Source organism: Neofelis nebulosa, chromosome X (assembly GCF_028018385.1).
Source record: "Neofelis nebulosa isolate mNeoNeb1 chromosome X, mNeoNeb1.pri, whole genome shotgun sequence".
Lineage (NCBI taxonomy): Eukaryota > Metazoa > Chordata > Mammalia > Carnivora > Felidae > Neofelis > Neofelis nebulosa.
In genome coordinates this window covers 17,863,199-17,887,977 of record NC_080800.1, presented here as the reverse complement: position 1 = coordinate 17,887,977, position 24,779 = coordinate 17,863,199, and the positions used below count along the sequence as shown (strand labels likewise).

The 24,779-nt window shown below is 35.9% G+C and overlaps 1 protein-coding gene across 6 annotated transcripts in view; it reads right to left on the bottom strand.

Moving 5' to 3' along the window:
• CNKSR2 (connector enhancer of kinase suppressor of Ras 2) overlaps window positions 1–24,779 on the bottom strand; it is a 299,979-nt gene that overhangs the window by 56,418 nt on the left and 218,782 nt on the right. For all 6 annotated transcript variants that reach the window (XM_058713719.1, XM_058713721.1, XM_058713722.1 and 3 more), the window contains 5 exons: window positions 12,604–12,652; window positions 12,010–12,182; window positions 9,180–9,253; window positions 8,817–8,888; window positions 1,065–1,132 (listed from right to left, as the gene is read on the bottom strand). In XM_058713719.1, the coding sequence (XP_058569702.1) occupies window positions 1,065–1,132; window positions 8,817–8,888; window positions 9,180–9,253; window positions 12,010–12,182; window positions 12,604–12,652 (436 nt within the window). The remainder of the gene's footprint in view (window positions 1–1,064; window positions 1,133–8,816; window positions 8,889–9,179; window positions 9,254–12,009; window positions 12,183–12,603; window positions 12,653–24,779) is intronic.

The following is a 24,779-nucleotide window of genomic DNA, read 5'->3' as shown; positions in this document are numbered from 1 at the left end:
GAAATTTCATTTCACTGTCCATAAGTAAAGCTTTATTACAGCCCAGTCAGAATCCTCATGTGTGTACAGCTGCTTTCATACTGTAACAGCAGAGTTGAGTAGTTTAGACAGAAATCTTATGGGCCTGCAAAGCCTAAAATATTAACTATTTGGCTTTTCACAGAAAGTTTCCCAACCCCTGCCCTAAACATTTGCTGACAGATTGGTTTTGGGATCTGGATATCTACTTTAGATATCTCTAACCTTCAGCTTTTACATGTTTAGAAAAGTTTTGGCTGAGGTTTTACTTTGAGAGGGAACACAAGGTTTTTAGAATTTCCACATAAACAAATAGTCTATGCCCACTGGAGACACAACTTGAAATAAGTTTGTATATATATATATCAATCTGTAGAATTCTTTTAGCTTTAGGAAGCCTCAAAAGATTTCCAAAAACTGTTGATGCTTCCAAGGGATATATAATAAACACTCTTTGGAAATGTAAAGCAACTTCAGAATGGTGACCACAGCTTTCATTAAAATTTAAATCTGTATAATGACGTTGTGTTTTGTATATCTGAGGTCAATACTGAGGCAAGATCCATAAGATCACAGAATTACAGGGTAACAGAACTGAAGAACATAACCAATTGAGATAATTTATGGAAGGAGGAATCATCCATCTGAACTCTTTGCATAAAAGTCCACTTAAATGTCTATGACACCACTAAACAGAAAAAAAAAAACCTCACCAACAAGGACCTGGACTCTAGTTGATATTTAGGACCAATTACAGATTTTTAAATTTGTAAGATTTTTGTCCTCCATTGGAAACAGACTGAGAGAGACAGCAACAAACTCCACATCAGCAGCTCCAAAAATTTTAGAATTTATTCCCCATCTGTTTGATTTACTAAACCTCACCTTTAAGATGGTATGGTTTGGATTCAAAGTGCAAAAAAGAAAAATAACCACAGCCTGATATATGCATTTTCACTCAACTGATAGTAGTGAATCACTGTATAGGATAACAGCAGAACAAAACAAAACAAAAACCCAGAACTGTAAAAAAAAAATTCTTTTACCTTGTTCTTGCTTAATCCTCTCTCTTTCTGCATATCCTGCAGTCAGCATATTGATTCTGTTAAGCCACCTGAAAAAACAACTATTAAAATCAGTAACACTGCAATTGAATTTCATATATTTTACTTTTAAAAAATATTTATTTTAAGGATAAAGAAGATGTGGTATATATACAACAGAATATTATTCGGCCATAAAAAAGAATGAAATCTTGCTATGTGCAATGGCATGGATGGAGCTAAAGTACATTATGCTAAATGAAGTAAGTCAGTCAGAGAAAGACAAATACCATATAATTTCACTCCTATGTGGAATTGAAGAAACAAAAGGAATGAAATGGGTAAAAAGAAAGACAAACCAAGGAACAGACTCTTAACTGTAGAGAACAAACTGATGGTTACTAAAGGGGAGGTGAGTGGGAGGATGGGTAAAATAGGTAATGGGGATTAAGGAGGGCACTTGTTGTGATGATTCCTGAGTAATGTGCCGAATTGTTGAATCACTATACTGTATGCCTGAAAGTAACACTGTATGCTAACTATACTGGAATTAAAATTTAAAACTTAATAAAAATGTTTATTTTAAAATGTTTAAGAATATATGAGATAATTCTACATAAAAGATGTGTTCTTTGCTATTCTTGACACATCGAGCTTTCTTTTTTTTTTTTACATTTATCAAGACAGTCTCTTTGAGACTTTAATTTTTTTTTCAATATATGAAATTTATTGTCAAATTGGTTTCCATACAACACCCAGTGCTCATCCCAAAAGGTGCCCTCCTCAATACCCATGACCCACCCTCCCCTCCCTCCCACCCCCATCAACCCTCAGTTTGTTGTCAGTTTTTAACAGTCTCTTAGACACATCGAGCTTTCAATGAGCTGTATAATTTGCTGTGGTATAAATTGCTGCCACAGTACAGATGATATTTTGATAGAAAAGTCTTAAGCAAACCTGTAAATATATGTAATATAGAGGGTTTTAAGATGATCAGAGCCCTATCAATTCTATTGCTCCAAATTTAGAAGCAGTCCAAATATTTCTGCTGTTTGTTTCTTCAGAACAAATGCTCTTTTAATATAATATATACTGATGAGAAAAAAAGTTATGGACCTTGCCGGTCAAAATAAATTTCACTATGAAGTATTAGTTTTGATGAAAGTTATTTAAGTTTAATGTTCCAGGGGGACACACATCTTGGGAGTACTTTGGAAATTTGTCTCTAAATACAATTTGTTTTCTAAAGACCAAATGAGCAAATACAATTTTAGCCTCTATTTAGATCTTAAAAACTTATTTCCATGAACAATAGTAACTTCAAAATAAATCTTAGTTCTTTCCTCTCTCAGTAGTGATGCTATTTCCAGTGTTTTAATCTCTATCTTTTGTTCCACCAGGTCTCTCCCTGTGTTAGTTATTCCAGCTCTTTATACTGTACCAGATGATCAAATAAAATTAACCTGACAATTTCCCATTAGCTTATTCTGAGGTATGATCCACAAATAATTTCCCAAATCAGAAATTGAGGAAAAACCCCTCTTCCAAACTACCTCAAGTTTGGAATCAATAGTATAGTTAACATCATTAAACTGTGGAATAATCTGATCAAGATATATTTTTAAGAAAAAATTGTTTGAGAATTTTTTCTCCCAAGAGCTTATCTACTGTGTCAAATGAAAGATGATGCTTTTTTCAGTGACTCGTATATTTCATCATTTATGCCCAGTAGTATTAACTGGGCAACAAATAGTTAGAATATCTTGGAAAGGGAGGGAAGTTGTGTCTCTAATTGACAAAATCACATCCATGGAAATTTAAACTTCAATGTTAAGAATAAGTCACCTAAAACCCAACTTTATTTTGAGAAAGCCTACAATGTAATTATCACCTCAAGTATTTTGGGGAAGTGAAGAAGGGAGTGGACATAAAGGAAATAAAATAAAGATTGAACAAATAAATTCAGTAGCATAGTGTACACCCACTCCAAAAAATTACAAATTATAAGTTAATAAGTGAACTTCATGATGAGTAACCTTTAAAAAATGACTCTAGGGGCGCCTGGGTGGCGCAGTCGGTTGGGCGTCCGACTTCAGCCAGGTCACGATCTCGCGGTCCGTGAGTTCGAGCCCCGCGTCAGGCTCTGGGCTGATGGCTCGGAGCCTGGAGCCTGTTTCCGATTCTGTGTCTCCCTCTCTCTCTGCCCCTCCCCCGTTCGTGCTCTGTCTCTCTCTGTCCCAAAAATAAATAAAAAACGTTGAAAAAAAAAATTAAAAAAAAAATAATAAAATAAAAAATGACTCTAATCTTAGTTAAAAGGTCAAAATTGAAATTTAGTCTATAGGTCATTTGTAGTGAGAATGGGGTTGAATTTGTACTACAAGACAAATCTTAGCACTCTTAGGAAAGATGTGCCTGGCGCTTTTGGGGTGAAAATGATGATAACAGTACTACAGGAACATATATTAGTGAATTTTAATGAAGTACCTCAAATTGACTATTATTTTTTAATATAGATAAACCTAGACATTATTTATTTTTTATTTTTTATTATAATTTATTGTCAAATTGGCTTACATACAACACCCAGTGCTTCTTTTTTTAATGTTGATTCATTTATTTTGAAAGAGAAAGAAAGCGTGAGCAGGGGAGAAGGGAAGAAAGAGAGGGAGAGAATTCCAAGCAGGCTCTGCAGTGTCAGCACAAAGCAGGATGTGGGCCTCGATCCCGGTAACTGTGAGATCATGACCTGAGCTGAGATCAAGAGTCTGATGCTTAACTGACTGAGCCACTCAGGTGCCCCAACCCCTCCTTTTTTCTGAGAGAGAGAGAGAGAGAGAGAGAAGTGGGACTCACTTGGGGCTTGTGTTTTTTTGTTTTTTGTCTTTTTTTTTTTTTTTTTACCCTAAGCGGGACTGGAGCTCATCTGAAACGGGGCATGAGCTCACATGAAGCGGGGATCATGCTCACCTGAAGTGTGGCTCGTGTTCACCTGAAGCGGGGCTCAAGCTCACCCAATGTGGGACTTGAACTCACCAACTGTGAGCCGAAGGCAAATGCTTAACGATGAGAACCCCTCATATTGACTATTATAAAAAATATCACTGAAATTTCATTTTGTCAGAAGTTTAAAGAACAATGAGGTCTTTATGAGATGAATTAGGAAACTAAAAAAAAGGCTTCTTTGATTTTTCAGTTCAACAAATTTACTAAGTGCCTGCTATATGCTGAACAATGAGCTATGTTTTGGGGGCACAAAAATGAATAAGACATAATTCCTGCCTTCAATGAGTTCCAGAATTGCTAAATGTCATAAAACAATTGAAAAATTAGCCTACTTTTAGGAAGAAAAATTCTGTTCATGATAAAAACTCTGCAGAAAGTATGTGGATAAACTCAGGTCAGTGTGCATAGGCACAAAAGGCTGAACACTACACAATCGGTGCTGTCTTCGGTAAACTTGTCTTCAAGGCCTCAACTAGAAGAGGCTTACCTATATACTTGCTGCAGTATAATTTGGTATTTATAGGCCATTATAAACAGCAGATACATATGCATTAACTGAGTCAAGTAATATTTATTGAGAACCTATGTCTGCAAGGTACTGTTATTCTAAGCTCCAAGGATAGAGAGAAACCAAACAAAGTGCCTGCCTTCTCAGGAGACTACATCTTAGGGCAACAGATAATAAACAGGGATACAAATAAACATATGTCAAGTAGTGTCAAGTGCCATTTACAAAAATAGCAACGTAAAAAATTAGAAAGTCAAAGGTGTTAAGGATGGGGGGGGCGGTTAATTTAAGAAAAGGTGGTTAGGGATACAAGCACTGAATTTAGTGATGGGGAAGGGCTTTGATATGAGGTCCACATTCAGCACCTTACTCTGTCACTGATGTTTTAAAACAAGACAATATAGGTAAGGGGATATTGAGCCTTCCCATGAAGCTATCAATAACTAACAAAGAATTGAGAGGAAGTAATACTAACAAAGTATTGAGAGGAAAAAAATGAGTAAGAACTACGGGAAAAATGTCCAAAAAGTAATTACCAAATAGAAATGAGTGAATCCTCACAATTATAAAGACCTAAGTGCTGACATAATAAGGAATATATAGGCCAAATGAATTCAGTAAATAAGTCTCAGAATACTTGAGAAACATGATATTTTGTTTTCTTCCCACAGATTTCACAAAGACTGGCAAAATTTTTTTTTTCATGTTTTAATGCTTATTTCTGAGGAGGAAACAGATGGATGGTGGGGGGGGCCTCCAAAGTATTTTTGCAAATTACCTCACAATCAAACTTACAGTTGGTCAAAAAATGGAAGGTGAGATTTAAATATTTCACGCGTGTGTATATGTATACATATATATGTATATATATATGCATATATCTGGGTATATGTATATACATACGTATATTTGGGTATATACAGGTACATGTAATTAAATTTACTTTATAGCTCTTGTCAAAACTTGCACTATATTTTTAAAATGTATATGATAGTTTTTTGGAAATTAAGAAATAACCAGATAAAGCTTATAGCTATGATTAGCATAATTATAATATCATAAATATAAAATCTCTGAAGACTTAGGTACATTCCTTTAAAATATTATATATAGCATGAACCAACACCCAGATTATCTTGCTGTTAAGTAACAATCAGGTTCCTGAACAAAGTCTTTGGAGGGGATCTCTCCCAACCTCTAATCCTCTATTTATTTACAGCACTGATGTTCCTCCCGTCTATTAACAAGTAATTTTTAAGAACTTGCCTATTGAAAGTAGACATTGAGAATATGATTATAAAAAAAAAAGAAAAAGAAAAATATAAAAGTCCATTATACTTAAAGTTTTAAAAAAATTCAGTATTTCAGGACAATTTAATTCTGAAGTTTCTAGTGTACCATAGCAAGGCTTACATAAAACAGCACTTTTAAATGTATGATGTGGAGATGACATATTTGATCAATTTCACATTTTCACTTTGACTCATTGCTTAGAAAAAACAACAAAAACGACAAAAACAACAAAATGGGTTTGCTTTAGCTTCTTTTTTTTTTTAATTTTTTTTAACGTTTATTTATTTTTGAGACAGAGAGAGACACAGCATGAACGGGGGAGGGGCAGAGAGAGGGAGACACAGAATCGGAAGCAAGCTCCAGGCTCTGAGCCATCAGCCCAGAGCCCGACGTGGGGCTTGAACTCGCAGACCGCGAGATCGTGACCTGAGCTGAAGTCGGACGCTTAACCGACTGAGCCACCCAGGCGCCCCTGCTTTAGCTTCTTCTCTGATATCCTGAATCAGATACATCTATAGGATTATTAGGGAAGAGCAGTGACATGACACACTTTTGAAGTTATTGCTAACACAGGGCAGGGAATAGAGACCAGGCATGGTTTCGTACTTCATAAAAAGACCATGATTAGCATGTTTCATGAATAATTAAATCATGTTAATTCTTTTTTTTTTTTTTTTTTTTTTTCAACGTTTTCAATTTATTTTTGGGACAGAGAGAGACAGAGCATGAACGGGGGAGGGGCAGAGAAAGAGGGAGACACAGAATCGGAAACAGGCTCCAGGCTCCGAGCCATCAGCCCAGAGCCTGACGCGGGGCTTGAACTCACGGACCGCGAGATCGTGACCTGGCTGAAGTCGGACGCTCAACCGACTGCGCCACCCAGGCGCCCCAAATCATGTTAATTGTTAGATAGAGGTGGTTGTATTCTAGTGTATCCATCTTGTAAAATAGGATAATGCTCATTTTTACCACTTATTTTTTGCTTGGTCATCATGTAAACCCCTCATATTCATACCAAAGGCACTGTGCTCAACATGTGATAAAATAGTGAATAACTAGAACAGTAGAATTATAAAATTATTAAAACAAAAAATAGAGTATCACAACCTCTCCTTACCCCATGAACATGTGAATAAACATTTTCATTTTGAGAACAAATTAAGGAGAAAAAGCTCTCCAAATTCCAATTGCCTAGTGTGAAATTTCAAGAATGGTAATGTACATCAAAAGAAGATTTTGGGAAGTACAAGAAAGACTCAGTTCCCTTATTAATAATAAACATTTTATCAAGTGTTCTCAACACTTTTGTTTGCCATTTCCTTGTATTCATATCCTTGCTTTAGGACAAACCATGCCTGTACTCCCAAGTGTCAAAACACCAAGATCATTTATAAAAGCATATTAAGTGTTCATTTAGTGTGCTCAAGTACATTTATAAAGTTGCTCGATTTTGTGCTTAAAAATATCTGGATACTAATTTTTTTGAGACACATAAAGAAAGGTAAATGGGGGCAAAAGCCCAAAATATATGAAAGGGATATACATTGCTAGCAAACATTTACATAGCACTTATAATTGAGCAGGGACTGTTGTAAGCCCTTTATGTGTGCTCATTTGCACCTGACAAAAGTCGTTTGGGTAGAGATTATTATTATGTCCATTTTTCAAGGGGTCAATACCTGTCATAAAGAGGTCCAGTTCTATATCCAGGATCACACAGCTAGTAAGTGTGAGATCTGGGATTTGGACAGTCTGGTTCCAAAGTCTATTCTCTAAATCACTATGCTGTGCTGCCTCTCCCTAACTGTTGGCAAGTTATGTATGTAATATGTACTGCCTGCTAAAGACCTGTAAAAAGGAAACATCTGAATCTTAAAACTAATTTCTATAAATCTAGAAAAGAGAGAGGGGAAAGGAAGGAAAAAGAAGAATCAAATTCATAAATGCTAAAGTGGGAAATCTGAAGCAGAATGTTGTAGATGATGGAAATTTATATATACACATACATATATTTTTCCCCCCACAGCTCCAAATGACCATGTAGCCAACCATCTAAAGTTTATTCATTCATTTTGAAAGAGAGAGAGAATCCCAAGTAGGCTCTGTCCTGCTGGTGTGGAGCCTGACACAGGGCATGAACCTACAAACCATGAGATCATGCATCACCTGAGCTGAAATCAAGAGTTCGACACTTAACCGACTGAGACACTCAGGCGCCCCAACCATGTAGCCATCTAATCACTTGGCTGTATAACCTTGTTCAGTGATAGAAGGAAGGTTACAGAAAGAAATACTAACTTTGTTTAGGACTAAATAATTGAGATGGATGTTATGTCATGAATACCCAGCACTTGGAAGAGTCAGGTTTTTTGGTGAGTATCTTTTTTTCCCCCTACCTGGGAACACATTTTAAGACATATCTTTAAAAATTTTTTTTTACTGTTTTTATTTATTTTTGAAGGAGAGAGAGAGACAGAGCATGAGCGGGAGAGGAGCAGAGAGAGAGGGAGACACAGAATTTGAAACAAGCTCCAGGCTCTAAGCTGTCAGCAAGAGCCCAACGTGGGGCTGGAACTCACAAACTGTGAGGTCATGACCTGAGCTGAAGCCAGATGCTCAACCGACTGAGCCACCCAGGCGCCCCTGAAGACATATCTTGAAATGGACTTTTAAAAAAATCTTCTATTTTTTACAGTGGATTTTTTTGGTCTATATATGGATTCAGGCATATTTTTGGTAAACCTGGTAAACAGTCAACAAGTTTATTTTGACTTTTAAAATGCTGTTCTCTGAAGTTAGGTATGGCTACATGCAGCAACGCCCTGAGTCCATTTTATTTTAAACTGATGTACCACAGTGACATTATTCTCTAAGCATTAATATGGAAAACTTAGAATTATAAGCCTAACTGACTTTCTAAGTACTTTGAAATTTTAGTAACACTTTACCTGTTCATATCATCAAGATGCTCAGCAGCAAAATAAAAGCTTTTGATTTTAGGATGACATGCTTTGAATGCACTGCAAAAGGAAACAAAGTATATTTATTTTATTTCAAATTGGAAAATAAGTTAGAACCAAATAATTTTTATAGGTAAAATTACCTCAACATCTAACCTGAATTCACATATATAATGCTTATGCCATGATGACAGAAATCAGTAAAAAATTTTTACTGCCCATAAAACTGCTTTGTTTTTACCTCAATTTGAAAGCATTAGAGAAGTGACCTATGATTTAAAAGCTAGAAATAAAAAAAAAACAACAAACACCCTTCCCTTCTCTCCCTATCCCCAAATAAAATCAACTCACTATTTCTTGCGGCATTCACTGGCTCTGTCAATTTTAAATTCGGGCAGACTGATGAATCCTTCTGCTTTTTCATCCTAAAGAGGCAACAATCTTGTTTAGGGTGTTATACACATAGGTTTGAAGCTGATAATACTATAGACCTACGCCTTAAAAATATAAACTAATAAATCTTTTTACTTAATGTCTTAAATTTGACATTTTAGAGATTAGAGTTCCACTCTTACTTGTTATATTCCATTAAATTGAAGATATATTTTGAACATTTAGAATAGTACAAATTAAGATACACACAGAAATTCTGAAAAATCCTTTTTATATTAGAATGAAGATAGAAAACTATTTAAATTCTCAGAATGAAACATGATTTATGAGTAATTTTCTCACCAGAATGTATATATACTTTTATAACGTATAAAAATAACTTCAGTCCACATTCACCATTCACAATTTTCTGTCACTTTTAATGTTCAGATGTAAAATATATGGATGTTTACTAATTCAATTCCTTTTCTGTCTCCAAAAAAATCTTTTATCAAACCTGAATTAAATATGTTGTATAGTCCAGATTTTATAAATGAAATAAGTTGATTTTATCTTCAAATATCTAGCTTGGTATACATGCTATATATATAAAGATCATTTTCCACTTGGAAAATTGAATGAAATCCTTAAAATCTTCCTCTCTCTAACGTGGGATGGAAAAACAAGATAGGAGAATTATCCAAAATCTTATGTTAGATACAAATTATTCCAAATAGGCTAAGACTACCCTTGGCTAAATCCTTTCGTTGTTGTCCTTTTCATGCTCATGACCAAACTCCTCAGACTTTTATTCTCCCAAACTTTTTGATCTGTGCTGTATCAGTTAATGGCCCCTTATATAACAAGTTCAAGTGAGGTTACACCCCCATTTGCTAACCTTAAAGAAAAAAAAATACAAATTCTCATTCTTTTCGTGTGCGTGTATGTATAAATGTAAAACTTAATAAAAATATGATATTACTGATAGTGACTGAAATGTGTTATAAAAAAGAGAGTATTATAACTTTTTCAATATTTTTTTAGTATTTGAGTATTTTTTTCTTCCAATCTTGGTAAATAAACACAATAGTCTCAAATCTCTTTCAACTTTGATTTCTGTTATGTCAACCTTGATGTCTTTTAACTTAAAAATTCTATATTTGAAACAATTTAAAATATTTCGGGGGATAGATACAATCTTCCCATAATGATGTGATGAGAGATTTCTCCTAAAAAATCACACGAAGTTATTCTTACAGTGTATACTAGGAGATTATTCACTCATTTCTTACAAGGCTAACACAGTAATACCTCTGATCGAAACTTAGCAACTGTTCAATAAAAAAGGGCCTCAGTTTTTAATCACTTAAACTTTGAAAGAATATGATATAGCATACAGCAGAGAAATCTACAAGTGACCTTAAAATAAAGGGAAACAAAGGCTATATTTGGATAATACTTGATTGGCATATAAAAAGTATTTGATATATGTTAAATGAAAATTTTGGTAAAATTGTTTTCTATATCTAAAATAAGATACACTTAGTGAAATAGAAGATTTTTTAGGTAATTATGTGATTGGCACAAATAATATCAAAAGTGCAGAAAATAACCAAATCCTTTTATATAATATAGGCATTTGTATTAAACAGCGAAAGATTAATTTGAGATTTTACAAATGAAATTTGAGATCAATTTGAAAATTATTACTAATAGCATATGTTTAGTGAGGATTGAATGTATGCCAAGCATTGTTCTAATTGGGCTTTACATGAATTGATTCTTTTCATCCATATGATAGCCCAGTGAGCTCGGCTCCATTATTACTCTCCCTCTTTGCAAATGAGGAAGTTGATGCATAGTAATTCAGGTGGGTTAATTCTATTCTCTAAACCATAACAAACATAACTCCTCTACATATTTTATGTTATAATCGCAAGCATAATTATATTGTTAAATTATATTTCAAAAATTAATATTCAAATGCAAACTGATGAATACCTTAACATAATAGTATTTCTGTAAGACTAGTCAGCACACTATATTAAACTATGTACATTTTTGAGAAAACAAATTAACAATAGAAATTATTGTTAAAAAAACCTTAATAAGGTGAACTGACAGATGGCTATGGCAAAAGAGTGAAAATGAATGCAGAGTCAAAGAAAATATCAAGGAATAAGGTATACTCTTGTGCCTCTGTTGTGATAGGTGGTAGGTTATAATATAACTACTCTGAATAAAGATCTGTTTACTACAAATGAAACAGGAACTCATAAGAACAATTTAAATATATTATATATACTCCCCATCCCCATCCCCATCCCTCAATTGGGTCAAATGAATACTTGCAGATTTTCAACTAGTCTTCTAGTTCACATATTCTTTAAGAAAAACAAATAAGTTCATGCAATATTAATTTACTTAAATTACTAGAGGACATCTTCCAAAAACAAAGAGAAAAAAATAGAAAACTTTGAACAAAAGTGAGACATTTAAAAATCTATTTCAAATTTCCATGTATAATCCTTTTAGTTAAGCTATTGTTGGAATTAGTTTGATATTTCTAATTAGATACACAGAATTTTGTCTGTTTCATATATGCTGCCACATTAGAATAATTGAGATAACTATCTTTCCAGAACTCCCAAAATGCAATCATTTTAAGAAGGCAGATTAAAAAATAACTAGTGGCACTCTCCTGAATTAGCATTAAGGTGGTTATATGATTTTAAAATCTAAGTCTCAAAATGGTGATTCTTTGGGTTAAAGATAGAAAGTGGATCAGAAAAAATATATTTTATCTTACCTCCTCATTAATATACCAATATAGAGATGCATCCTTAAGGACAAACCAATATTTCTTCCATTTCTGTGAAAAATAACTCTTTGCATCTTTCTTTTTCCAAAGCCAACCTTCACAGTCACCTCGTCCAAGATCTTTGCAAGAAATTCGTCTTTTGCTCTTGCCAGCTATAGGACCTAAAAATAATAGTAGGTAAAAGTGCTCTTTTCATTTTATACAAGTGTGAAGGTAGAAGATTAATCTATAGCTCATTAAAATAAGTCTGGGTATTTAACAACCTTAAAAATTCTTATTTTTACATTGTATCAGAAGAGAAAACTATGGGAATCTTTAATACCTTCCTCCCCCCAGATAAGTGACATGCAATGTAATCAGAATTGTGTAATCCCAGTGTCAAACCCTGTTGAGACCATTTATTGTAAAAGGTACCCCTAGCATCACAATTGAAGCAGAAGCTGGTCTTGGCAGCTCTTACTAGGGAGCTGTGCTCTTGCAAACCACAATGGGCTCAGGCAAGAGAGGATGGGCAAAGTATGCTGGTGACTATCACGGTGCAAAATAAGCAGCTATATATTTCATTTCACTTCCTTTCCTTACCTTTGTTTTTCTTCTTTGATTTGTGCTGCAGAGAGGACTGCTGAAATGTCTGAAATCCAAGATATGGAAGAATGTTATTTGATACTCAGGATGCCATCCACAGTGCTAACATGCTGCTAAGAACTCTCAAGAGTTGAACAATGACTCTGAACCCAGGTCAGAGAAAGCACTTTCTGTTTCCAAAGACTCAAAACAAATTCATATATATCATGGCAATTAACTTTCTAATCTCACATGAAGCAGGACAGGTTATTATCATTGTCTTTCTTTTGTAGGTAGAGAAATCAGGGCATAAAGCAGTGATGAAACTCAGGGCTCTTATATAAACACAGTACTACTTTTTACCCCTTTTTAAGGGATTTATTGTGCTTTCTCAGGCAATATCTCAATTGGTTCTCAGAAAGTCTTATGAAATAGTCAGGCAAATATGACTACCACTTGTTATTTTGAAGTTCATTCTCTTCCATAAGCCACCAGCACCTACTGATCCTCCTAGGCACTCCCCCTCAATTGCTAAATACTGCAGCACTTGAATCAATATTTTCTTCTCACACCTACTTCTGTCGCTATTACTGGTAACTAATCTTCATGTAAGTGATGTCAGTACCCTGGCTCCTCAGTCCCTCATCTCCAATGATCTTTACTTCTCTCCTCAGCTACCCATCCTTCTGACAATGTTTGTTATCTTAAGCAGACTCCAACCACTGCTTCTATTACCTACATTTTATGTAGCCCAATATTTCCAACCCAGTAATTTTTAGCAAATTTTCATTGAGGCATCCATTTCATTAACCTTGCCACCCTTTTGTGACTTTATTATTTCTTTTTTCTCAGTTATCATGAGATACCATTACAATCATTCCCTTGAGCCATGCTCTCTCCATCATACTTGCCTAGCTAAATAGTCAGTTTAGCTGCCTGTTAAATCAGTTAAATCTGCCTGTCTACTCCATGCTAACTACAAGAAAAGCTTAATGTCTTAATAGAAAAACCCACGGCTGTATTGACTGGTCTAGCTTTCAATGACTATAAATCACTGGTTCCAGTCAGATACTAAGTCAGATGCTAAGCTACATTGTTGTTCACTGGTATAATAAGGTTAATTGTGTTTATATGATTAGCTAGCTGAGTATAGAGATAACATGTGTAATTTCAATTCATAGATACTCCTTTGAAATGAATTTTAGGTACCTAGAATCTTCTTTTCTTTACAAAGGTATGCCTGTCCTTTTGTAGCAACGTGGATGGAACTGGAGAGTGTGATGCTAAGTGAAATAAGCCATACAGAGAAAGACAGATACCATATGGTTTCACTCTTATGTGGATCCTGAGAAATGTAACAGAAACCCATGGGGGAGGGGAAGGGAAAAAAAAAAAAAGAGGTTAGAGTGGGAGAGAGCCAAAGCATAAGAGACTGTTAAAAACTGAGAACAAACTGAGGGTTGATGGGGGGTGGGAGGGAGGGCAGGGTGGGTGATGGGTATTGAGGAGGGCACCTTTTGGGATGAGCACTGGGTGTTGTATGGAAACCAATTTGACAGTAAATTTCATATATTAAAAAAAAATAAATTAATTAATTAATTAAAAAAAAAAACAAGAGAAGTAGAAAAAAAAAAAAAAAACAAAAAACAAAGGTATGCCTGTAAGGGGTAACTGGATTTTGCTTACATAAAATTCACTTGTCTTGGTTTTATACAACACATTTGTATTCTGTGACATACTTTCTTGTTTGGTATCTTTGTCCATAAGATAACATTCTACTTACAATAGCAATTTTCTTGTTTTGCGTATGGTTTACTTAATTCTCATGAATATGGTATTATGGGTGGATACCAGTCCTAAAGGTAAGTAGCATATAATTTGCTGATGTACAGCATAACCCTGAAATAATCACCCAAGTGTCAAAGCAATAGAAACATGTATGCACGTGGTATGTGTGTGCAAGTGTTTATAAAACTTTGCAGGATACATGGCTATGGAAATTCATAATCAATTTTTCAGAGAAAACATAAAAGACAAAACTCATTATGCTGTGTTGATTTTCCTGAGTGCACTTTGCTCCAAAATAATAACTCAGGGTAGTGTGCTTAAGTAAAGGTAACTTACATATCATGATTTCCCCTAAATTGTTAAGCTGTAAAATTACTGATTGGTTATTTTCTTTTTGTGTTTCCACAAGTGGTTCTTATAATCTTATGGCTGATAATTTTTAAAAATGACAAAGATGGGATGGTTTGTTTTTAGGAAGCTACATGGACAAAAGACAGCTTGAAAGAACTGAGTTATAGAAGGTACCTCCTATGCCTTTTGCATGCTATTCCTTAGATCCTGGAGGTCTATTTTATTATTATTTTTTTAATGTTTATTTATTTTTGAGAGAAGGACAGAACATGAGTGGCGGAGGAGCAGAGAGAGAGGGAGACACAGAATCGGAAGCAGGCTCCAGGCTCTGAGCTGCCAGCACAGAGCCCAACGCGGGGCTCGAACCCCCGAACCATGAGATCATGACCTGAGCCGAAGTTGGACGCTCAACCCACTGAGTCACCCAGGTGCCCCATAGAGGTCTATTTTAAAATCTATACAAAAACATATTTTATGCTTTCTAGGATTTCTTTTTAATAATATTATCTTTTCTTTCCCCATAAATATATTTGCATACTGATTGTGATTAGTCAGTGTACATATTGTTGAAACCCAAGAACTCATACGTACACAATATAGACTTATGCAACATTCAAATAAACAAAGCCATAGATGTCTTTTGTATATATTATATATATATATAACAATGAAATTATCTTAAGAGAGATTTTATTATTTGTCCAAGTGATTAGACATTTTCTAAAGTAAAAAAATTAACTGAAGTACAGTAGACCCTTAAACAATGTGGGGTTAGGGGCACTATAACTATGGACTCCCCCCAAACTTAACTAATAGCCTACTCTTGACCAGAAGTCTCATCAATAATGTGAATAGACAAATAACACATAGTTTGTATGGTATATGTATTATATATTACATTCTTACAATAATACCTTTTTCTTATTTTTTCCAGTATTTCTAAGCAATGTGGTTTGCCTGTGAGTTTATTCAAATTGTCACAAATCTCTAAATTTTTTTCCTATTTATTGAAAAAAAATCTACATATAAGTGGACCCACGCAGCTCACATATAAGTGAACACGTGTTGTTCAAGGGTCAACTGTATATGCTCTTGAAAGTCATGAGAAAAACAATGAAAACTAAAGCTAAGGAAATAGGTCTCTGCAGAAAAGAGTTAATACAGCAGGTTTGAGGCTGCTATCTTAGAAGAGCTTGCTTGCAAGGTTGACCCTCAGGTGCCATCTGGGAACTTGGCTGGTAAACAGTTCCCTAAAATGACATGAGATTCACTAAGCAATAAGACGGTTTTGCCCACCCATGGACTAAGCACCTGTTTTCCTTTCAGGAATCTATAGTTTTGTAGTTGCTAGACAGAGGATGTGTACGTGACCAACCCAATACAATCCCTCAGTGCTGAGTCTTTAATGTGCTTCCCTCAGCAGAGACACTATACATGTGACCGCATTTTTGCTGCCTGGGTGAGAATGCCCTCTGCATGATCTGTCACAAGGAGAGAGCATAGGAAGCCTGCACATAGATTTCTCCAGATTTCATAGGTGTCTTTTTTCTTTGCTGCTCTGACTATACATCCTTGCTGTGTCACTGCTGTAAATCTTCGCTGTGGGCAGAACTACATGTTGACTCTCATGAGTCTTTCTAGTGAATAACTTAACATGTGTGTGATCTTGGGGACCCCTGAAACAGCCTCATAATCAAAAGAGTCTTTACAAACTTATATTAAAAACTGTTCATTGTTCATATGCATAAATAAGTTCCTGACAGTGAAGGTTTTATCATATTATCAGCAACAGTGTGATTAAGCACTCCTGAGGTGCAAATTTATAATCCTGTGTAGTCTTTTCTAGTAAAACTGATGGAAATATTCATTCTGAGTGACAAATATTTCACTGGTATCACTTTTTTTGTTTCTAATGACATCATGAGAAATTTAAAATAAGCATGACATTAAGAACAGACACATAACTATAATGCCTAATACAGCAGATCATATAAGATATTATAACTAAAAAAAGAGAGGGAGAGTGAGAGAGGCCTGGAATCTTTGCTTTCATGATGATGAATGCTTTTCTCCTGACAGTGAAAATTTATAATATATTTTATTTTTGTATTTTTCTTTTTTTTTAATTTTTAAAATGTTTTTATTTATTTATTTATTTATTTATTTATTTAAATTTTTTTTTCAACGTTTTAAATTTATTTTTGGGACAGAGAGAGACAGAGCATGAACGGGGGAGGGGCAGAGAGAGAGGGAGACACAGAATCGGAAACAGGCTCCAGGCTCTGAGCCATCAGCCCAGAGCCTGACGCGGGGCTCGAACTCACGGACCGCGAGATCGTGACCTGGCTGAAGTCGGACGCTTAACCGACTGCGCCACCCAGGCGCCCCTGTTTTTATTTATTTTTGAGACAGAGACAGAGCGCGAGTGGGAGAGGGGCAGAGAGAGGGGGAGACACAGAATCCGAAACAGGCTCCAGGCTCTGAGCTGTCAGCACAGAGCCCGACACGGGGCTCGAACTCACAGACCGTGAGATCATGACCTGAGCTGAAGTCGGACGCTCAACTGACTGAGCCACTCAGGCGCCCCTGTATTTTTCTTATTAGCTTCAGATCATCCTTCTTCCAGGTTCATGCTTAAGTATATCCTTTAGAAGTTCTTTCATAACAGACTGTGAGTACGAAACTCTTTGAGATTTTTATGTCTGAAAATATAAAAATCCTTCCCTCTTGAATAATAGTTTAGCTGGGCATAGAATGCTGGGTTGAAATTAATTTTCATCACCACTTTGAATATATTTGATTTATTTTAGCATTTATTGCTACTCTTAGGACAATTGTAGCTACTCTCTCATTTGTTACAATTTGTCTTTAGTCTCTCTGTAGCTTTTAAAATATTTTTCTCTTTCTCTCTGATAATCTGCAATTGTACTATGAAGTGTATATGTTATAATTTCTTTTAATTAATCCTATTTCACATTCATTGTATTGTACTTGAAGATATTATTTCTTTAATTCTCAAAATTCTCATGTCTTAGGTCTTCAAATGGTCTTTTTTACCAGTCTTTTTTTCCCCTGAAGACATATATTGCCACCTCTCAATTATCATCCTTGTATCTTTCATATTTTTTATCCTTTTATATTTCTGCAATGATTTTTAGGTAAATTCATTCTGATGTCTTCTAACTTCCCAATTCTCTCACTTACTGTATCCAATTCAAAGTTTATTCCACTTATAGGGTGTTTATTTTACAGGCTATATTTTATATATCCAGGATGTCTAGTTGGTACTGGTTCTCTAAAAAAATTTTTTTTAACATTTATTCATTTTTGAGAGACAGAGTGTGAGTGGGGGAGGGGCAGAGAGAGAGAGGGAGACACAGAATCTGAAGCAGGTTCCAGGCTCTGAGCTGTCAGCACAGAGCCCAACGTGGAGCTTGAACTCACAGACTGCGAGATCACGACTTGAGCTAAGTCGGATGCTTAATAGACTGAGCCACCAAGACGCCCCAGTTTGGCTCTTTTGAACATCCACTGTTTTTTTTTTAAGTTTCTTTATTTATTTTGAGAGGGAGAGAACAAGCAGAGGAGGGGCAGAGAGAGAGGGGGACAGAGGATCTGAAACAGGCTCCATGCCAACAGCAGAGAGCCTGATGTGGGGCTCAAATTCATGAAACACAAGATCATGACCTGAGCTGAAGTCAGATGGTTAACTCACTGAGTCACCCAGGTCCCCCGAATATCCACTGTTCTTAATCATCCTGTTATTATTTCAAAATTTATTTTAAGGGCTTTTGTGGATTTTCCACAAGTTGTATATAATTAGGAAAGTATCACCCATGTACAAGTCATAGCTCTGGTCAGTGGCTGTTTTTTTATTCAACCTCCTTACTCATGGGTGAGGAAGTTCTGCTTGCTTTTCCAGTTGGTTTCACTTAGTGAGTCAATTTCCATTTCCTGAAATAGTTGTAGTTCATTTGTTCTCTGTTACCCATTATGCTAGACTCACAGCCATCTCTACCTCTTTCAGGACGCAGAGGCTATCAAGTATGTGCCTTAGTTCCTATTTATCACTGAACAATTTTGTTCTTTTTTCTGGTCCTTGGAGACTAGCTCGTTTTTGACTATGATCATATCTTTTTATGCTTGGAGTAGGGTGAGTGTGTGACAGTGTGTGTGTGTATTTAAAGCATAAACTCATTAATGCTTATTGACCACCAAAAATAGATTCCTTCTGTAAGCATATGTGAAGATTATTTGCCTTAAAAATGTATTTTTATCTTATTTCCTAAGTTATTATTCAGTCTCTTTAATGCCCTTGCTAATACTTTCTGTTTATTGTGGTGAGCATCTGGGTGAAAGTTCTTTGAACTTTCTCCCTAAGAATGTCTACAAACTCTGATCTTTAGTAATTTATGACTTCATATCATTAGCTGGGACTTCTTGGCTGAGCTGCAGGTGTCCTAACTCAATAGATTTGATGTATACAAAATGGACTTTATGATATCCACTATCTGTCAACCAATCTGCTTCTCTCTCAGTCTTCTATACCTTAGTAAACAGCAATTCCATACCCCCTACCCTCATGGGGGCTGACATCCAGAATCTTGAAGTCACCTTAACTCTTACATCACATGGCCAATCCACCAGCAAGCTATATCAACTCTGTCTTAAATGTGTTTATAATATGACTTCTTCTTACTACCTCTACTAGTAGCATCCTGGTCTAAGCCACCATCATCCCTTACTTGGATTATTGAAATATCTCCTTACTGCTCTCCCTCTATTTTTAACAAAAGAGCCAGAGTGATTCTGTTAAAATATGATTTGAGTCATGTCATTCCTCTACACAAAACTCAAATGGCTTCTCATCCCATTCTGAACAAATGCCAAAATCCTTGCAAAGAACTTGAAGACCCTGTATGGCCTGGCCCCTTTGCCTCCTACCCCTACTCTTGCTAACTTTGCTCCAGCCACACTTGCTGTACCTAGAGCATGCCAAGTAAAATCCCATCTCAGGGCCTTAACTCTTGTTGTTGCCTTTGTCTGAGATGTTCTTTGCCCAGATGTTGTTGTGGCTTATTCTCTTAATTTCTTCAAATCATTACTCAAAAGTTTCCTTTTTAGTAAATTCTTCCTATGCTTCCCTATCTAAAATTGTTATTCTCATTGCCCTCAATACTTCCTGTTTTCCATCCTTGCTTTATTTTTCTCCTTAGCACTCAGCATTATTAAAGTACTTAGGGGCACCTGGGTGGCTTAACCGACTGACTCCTGATTTCGACTCAGGTCATGATCCTGCACTGCTTCAGAAGTTTGAGCCCTGCCCTGCATCAGGCTCTTTGCTGACAGCATGGAGCTTGCTTGGGATTCTTTCTCTCCCTCTTTCTCTCTGCTCCTCCCGTGCTAATGTTCTCTCTTTCTCTCTCTCAAAATAAATGAATAAACTTAAAAAGATAAAGTATACTTATATTTCTTGTTTATTACTCAGCCTTCCCTCCAAATGTAAATGGCATGAAAGAGGAATTCTATTTTATGCACTGTTTATCTTTTGCCTAGGACAGGGCCTAGTACAGAGAAAGTGCTCAATAAATACTGGTTGAGTGAATGGAAGCTGAGCAAACCATCAGTAAAGAGCAAGGATGTAGTATTTATTTTAAAGCTTATTTATTTATTTTGAGAGAGAGAGAGAGAGTACAAGCAGGGGAATGAAAGAGAGAGAATCCCAAGCAGGCTCTGTGCTACCAGTGCAAAGCCCAATGTGGGACTTGAATTCATGAACCCATGAGTCATGACCTGGGTGGAAATCCAGAGTCCGATGCTTAACCAACTGAGCCACCCAAGTGCCCTGGATGTAGTCTTTTTTTTTTAAGCCTTATTTAGTTTTGAGAGAGCGTGAGCAGGGGAGGGACAGAGAGAGAGAGGGACAGAGAATCTGAAGCAGGCCCATGTGGGGCTCGACTCATGTACCACGAGATCATGACATGAGCTGAAGTCAGACGCTCAACTGAGCCAGTCAGTTGCCCCCTCTGCCTCCATGTAGTCTTAATTAAAGTCTTAAAGTGATTGTTTCAACCTGAAGAAGTCCTTCAGCAGGGGATATAAACAAGCTAAGTATCCTTTCTTCAGTAATCCATGTATAGGTCTATTCTTTACTAGGCTTTCTTTTGGTAGGTTAAGAAATATTCCTTTTTATCCACTCTCCTTTAGCATTACTTGCACCGAGACAGTCTTAGTGCACTTAACAGTTTAAATTTGAATTCAAGATGTGGCTGGCAAAAAGACATTAAATCTGTGTCAAAAGATATATATGCGAATAATTATATGATGAATTATGAATGGACATGTTGAAATCATAATTCTACCCATAAAAATAGAATGTGCTAAAATAAAAGGCCATTATGAAAGTATTGTTGATCCTCTACTTAACCATGGCGATGCATGCAATAGTATTCTGTTTGGCTATAAAAGATCCCTTTTTCAGACATTTGCCTGAAAAGACCATTTATCTTTCATTTTGTCCACAGATGTTCTGTTCAAACTCCATTCCCCCCTCTTTTGGATGAGGAAATGTGGGGGAGGGTAATTTGGGTCATTCTTATCCTGAAACTTTCAGAAGCACTTATTTTAATTGTGGAAGAAAATGACAGTTTCTGTGTTACATTTTGAAAGCTCAGCTACTATTAAATTCTTCTCAAGCTGCAAATTGCCACACTTATGGAAAAATTTGCAATCAAAATACTCTCTTGTTGCAATATAGCAACTTCCTCTTACTGTAATTTTCTGCAAAGTTCCAACATTTCTGCAGTGACTAGTCAAACCAATAGCTTATTTTCTTATACATAAGAAAAGAAGGTGCTTAGCAATTTGAAACACTTGGGATAAATGATAGCTACTTTCACCTATTTAATTTTTAAATAACAAAGCCTTTGAGATTTAAATATTTCACAAAGAAAAGTCTTTTGCCTTACTTTCTCATTAGTGTCCGTTGGCAGAAAAAAGACCTAAATATAAGGAAGTGGGGTGAGATTTTAATCGGACTGAATATTAAATCAAGAAATCTTCCACTTACAAGAAATAACAGCATAGAATTGAACACGTTTCCTGTTGGTGGTAGCCTCGCATTCTGGTGCTTGAGAGGGAAACTGTGAAGTGAGCAGAAAGGGTAAGAGACACTGCTCACACACGAGGTCTCTGAGTACAGTGGGGTGAGGTTGCTCTCGGTTCCGTCAATAAAGCCAACCCGACTTATGTTGACTCAAAATGATTCCACAGGCACTCAAAAAAAATAAGAGTGTTTTTAAAAATATTAAGCATGCTAATAAATTATCAGTCAAGTAACAATAAAAAGGCAGTAATTGGCAAGGGGAATCTAGAGGTCAAACTCATTAGGTTGGGCAGAATCTATGTTTCATCAAAAGAATACCCTGTACATCAGACTGTGAAGGGAGTCTTATACAGGATCTTATACAGGATCCCATAAGGTGATTCCACTTTTCCTATGGGGTGGTAAGGTGGGAAGAAGAGTGATTAATGGTGAGGAGCTAAGAAGGGTAACAAGAATCACCGCCCTTGGGAAACAGGAACTGTCATTCTTGGATCACAATAATTATCATTTACTGAAGGCTTCTGTGTCAGGCATAGTATTAGGGACTCTACATCAGTTATTGATCTTAATCCTTACAATAAATCTTTACAGTTGTTATCATTAACCTCATTTTAAAGGAGAGAAAATTGAGACACAGATTGTGTAAACAACTAGCTCAGGACCATAGAGATAGTGCAGTTAAAATTCAAACCCAGGTCTGTCAATCCCCAAACCTGTTCTCCTAAGCACTCTGTGCAATCCTGCCTCCCAAGTAAGTATTCTGTAGTCATAGTAACAATGTGAGAGTAAAGAAAAACTGATTCTGACACGATGACTTTCACTTAAGAAAACCTCTCATGACATGTGATATAAATACACTGCTATGTGAACGAAAGGATTCTACATAACAGAAAGATATTAAGGGTAACACCTTTAAATTAATGGAGATAATTCAAACTGGAAACATTTTATCAATTTCTAATTTTCATGCTTTTGTCAATTTTAATTAGCAAGTTATATTGCTCTGTGGATTAAAATAAAGATTTGCAGGCTTTTTCTTTTTTTTCTGGCGACCATTAATCATAATATTTTCATGAGAGGAAGGCTCATGTTAACATTTTAATTTTGCAAACGAGATAGAAACTAAGGTACAGAAAGGTAATAAGGCTCAGCCAAGTTAGACAAGGATGGGACTGCAATCACATTTTATTCAAACCTATTAACAGTGTTAATTGAGCTCAGTGCAATTAAAAAACCCCATGTCAATACTGATGAGGAAATCAGTGATCCAAATAAGGCAAGCCTGCCTCTCCACTAATTCTTTACCCAGGAGAAATCTCTTGCAGCTGATTCATTGTGTTATGCAATTTTTCACCTGATACACTGCTGATTATTATGCAATGCCTAAAAATTACTTGGTTTACTTTCTCAAGATGTGGTTTTTAACTACTGCATTAGTTTCTATGAAGACAGAAACCATCTGCTTTAGCTCACCATGCTATACTCAGCTCCTAGCACAGGACGTGACATACAGTTATCTGTTGAAAGCATGAAATCAAACAGTTACTAGTCACCTATGTGTGCAGGACACTGAGGCTATGCATTATGGCATTTCATATGTAATCTGACAGCACATTCTGTCCACTCTCCCTTCACAACATATCCAGAGTGCAACCTCTTCTCAGCACTTCGACTTCAGAGCCCAGGGGTAAGCCACTGTCATCTCTCACTGGAATCAACCAGATCACATCTTCACTCTCTGTGCCCACACTTGCCTCAGCCCCTTCAGTTTATTCTCAACACACCAGCTGGAGTGACACACTTGGAACATTTATACTTCACCAAGAATGGAATGCTTTGTACCACTGGAGCAACAATGTGGTAGGAATCAGGAGACCAGACTTCTAGTTCTTCATATTCTAGCCCATATTCCAGCTCTATGATTGCAGTCAAGTCACTGAACTATTCTTGACCTCTATTTCTTCATCTGCAGTGTTAGGGATTTGGACCAAATGCTCTTAGAATATCTCTTAGATCACTAACTGTACATGATTCTGACTTTAAAATGAAGGGAAAAATAGCCATTTTTCCTTAGTCACTAATGTATATCCAATAACTGATGTTTTAGGTATCATGTATACCCATAATCAGTGTCATTCTTAATACTTAATGCTAGATTATTCATTGAAAGGCACTTAAGTTTACGCTAAAGCTCCACTATGTATGGAAATAACTTCTTGCCAGCCATATTACATACAGCTATTTTGGGGTGCTTGATTAATGTGTATAATGAACACAGATTTTGCACAAGATGGAGGGAGATAGTCTAAACAGGTGAAAAGCAGAGCTAGGGCAGTTCTTGCTCCTGACACTTCCATTTAACAAACTGTAAACATCTAGGTGTCAGAGAAATCAGGGTACGTTCACCCATCTTTTGTGACAAAGAAACCTTTATGATCAGAAAAAACTGAGAGAACCAGATTTTCCTTCTGAAGACTACTTAGTGACAAGGAAATAAATTATATGTAAAAGAAAAGAGAAATAAATAATATAAAAATAGTCACCTCTATGAAGATGCACAAAGCCTAAGAATCTCAAATGAAGACACTGTATACGGCATGATAATGATGTCAGCAATGATATTACTGAATCATAATTATTGAAAAATTTTCCTGGCTATTGACTTACTGGCTTAGAAGAACATGAAACTAACCAGCTTTTTCTGGATACTGTTATTTTTAGGTTTGTTGCTCTGATATATTGTAAGATTTTCCCAACATGAAATTTTTGCCATGTCAGTGTAATGGGTTCCAAGAATGCTAGCTTTTATCTAAATACCTTTATGGCTAAGAGTATGTTTTTATTGAGCTCTTATTCTGAGATTGTTGCTTTTATAGACTAGACAAACTCTCCAAGACAACCACTTCAAGTGTTTCTACATCTGCTACTTTTGCTGCAGTTTCCTTGATCT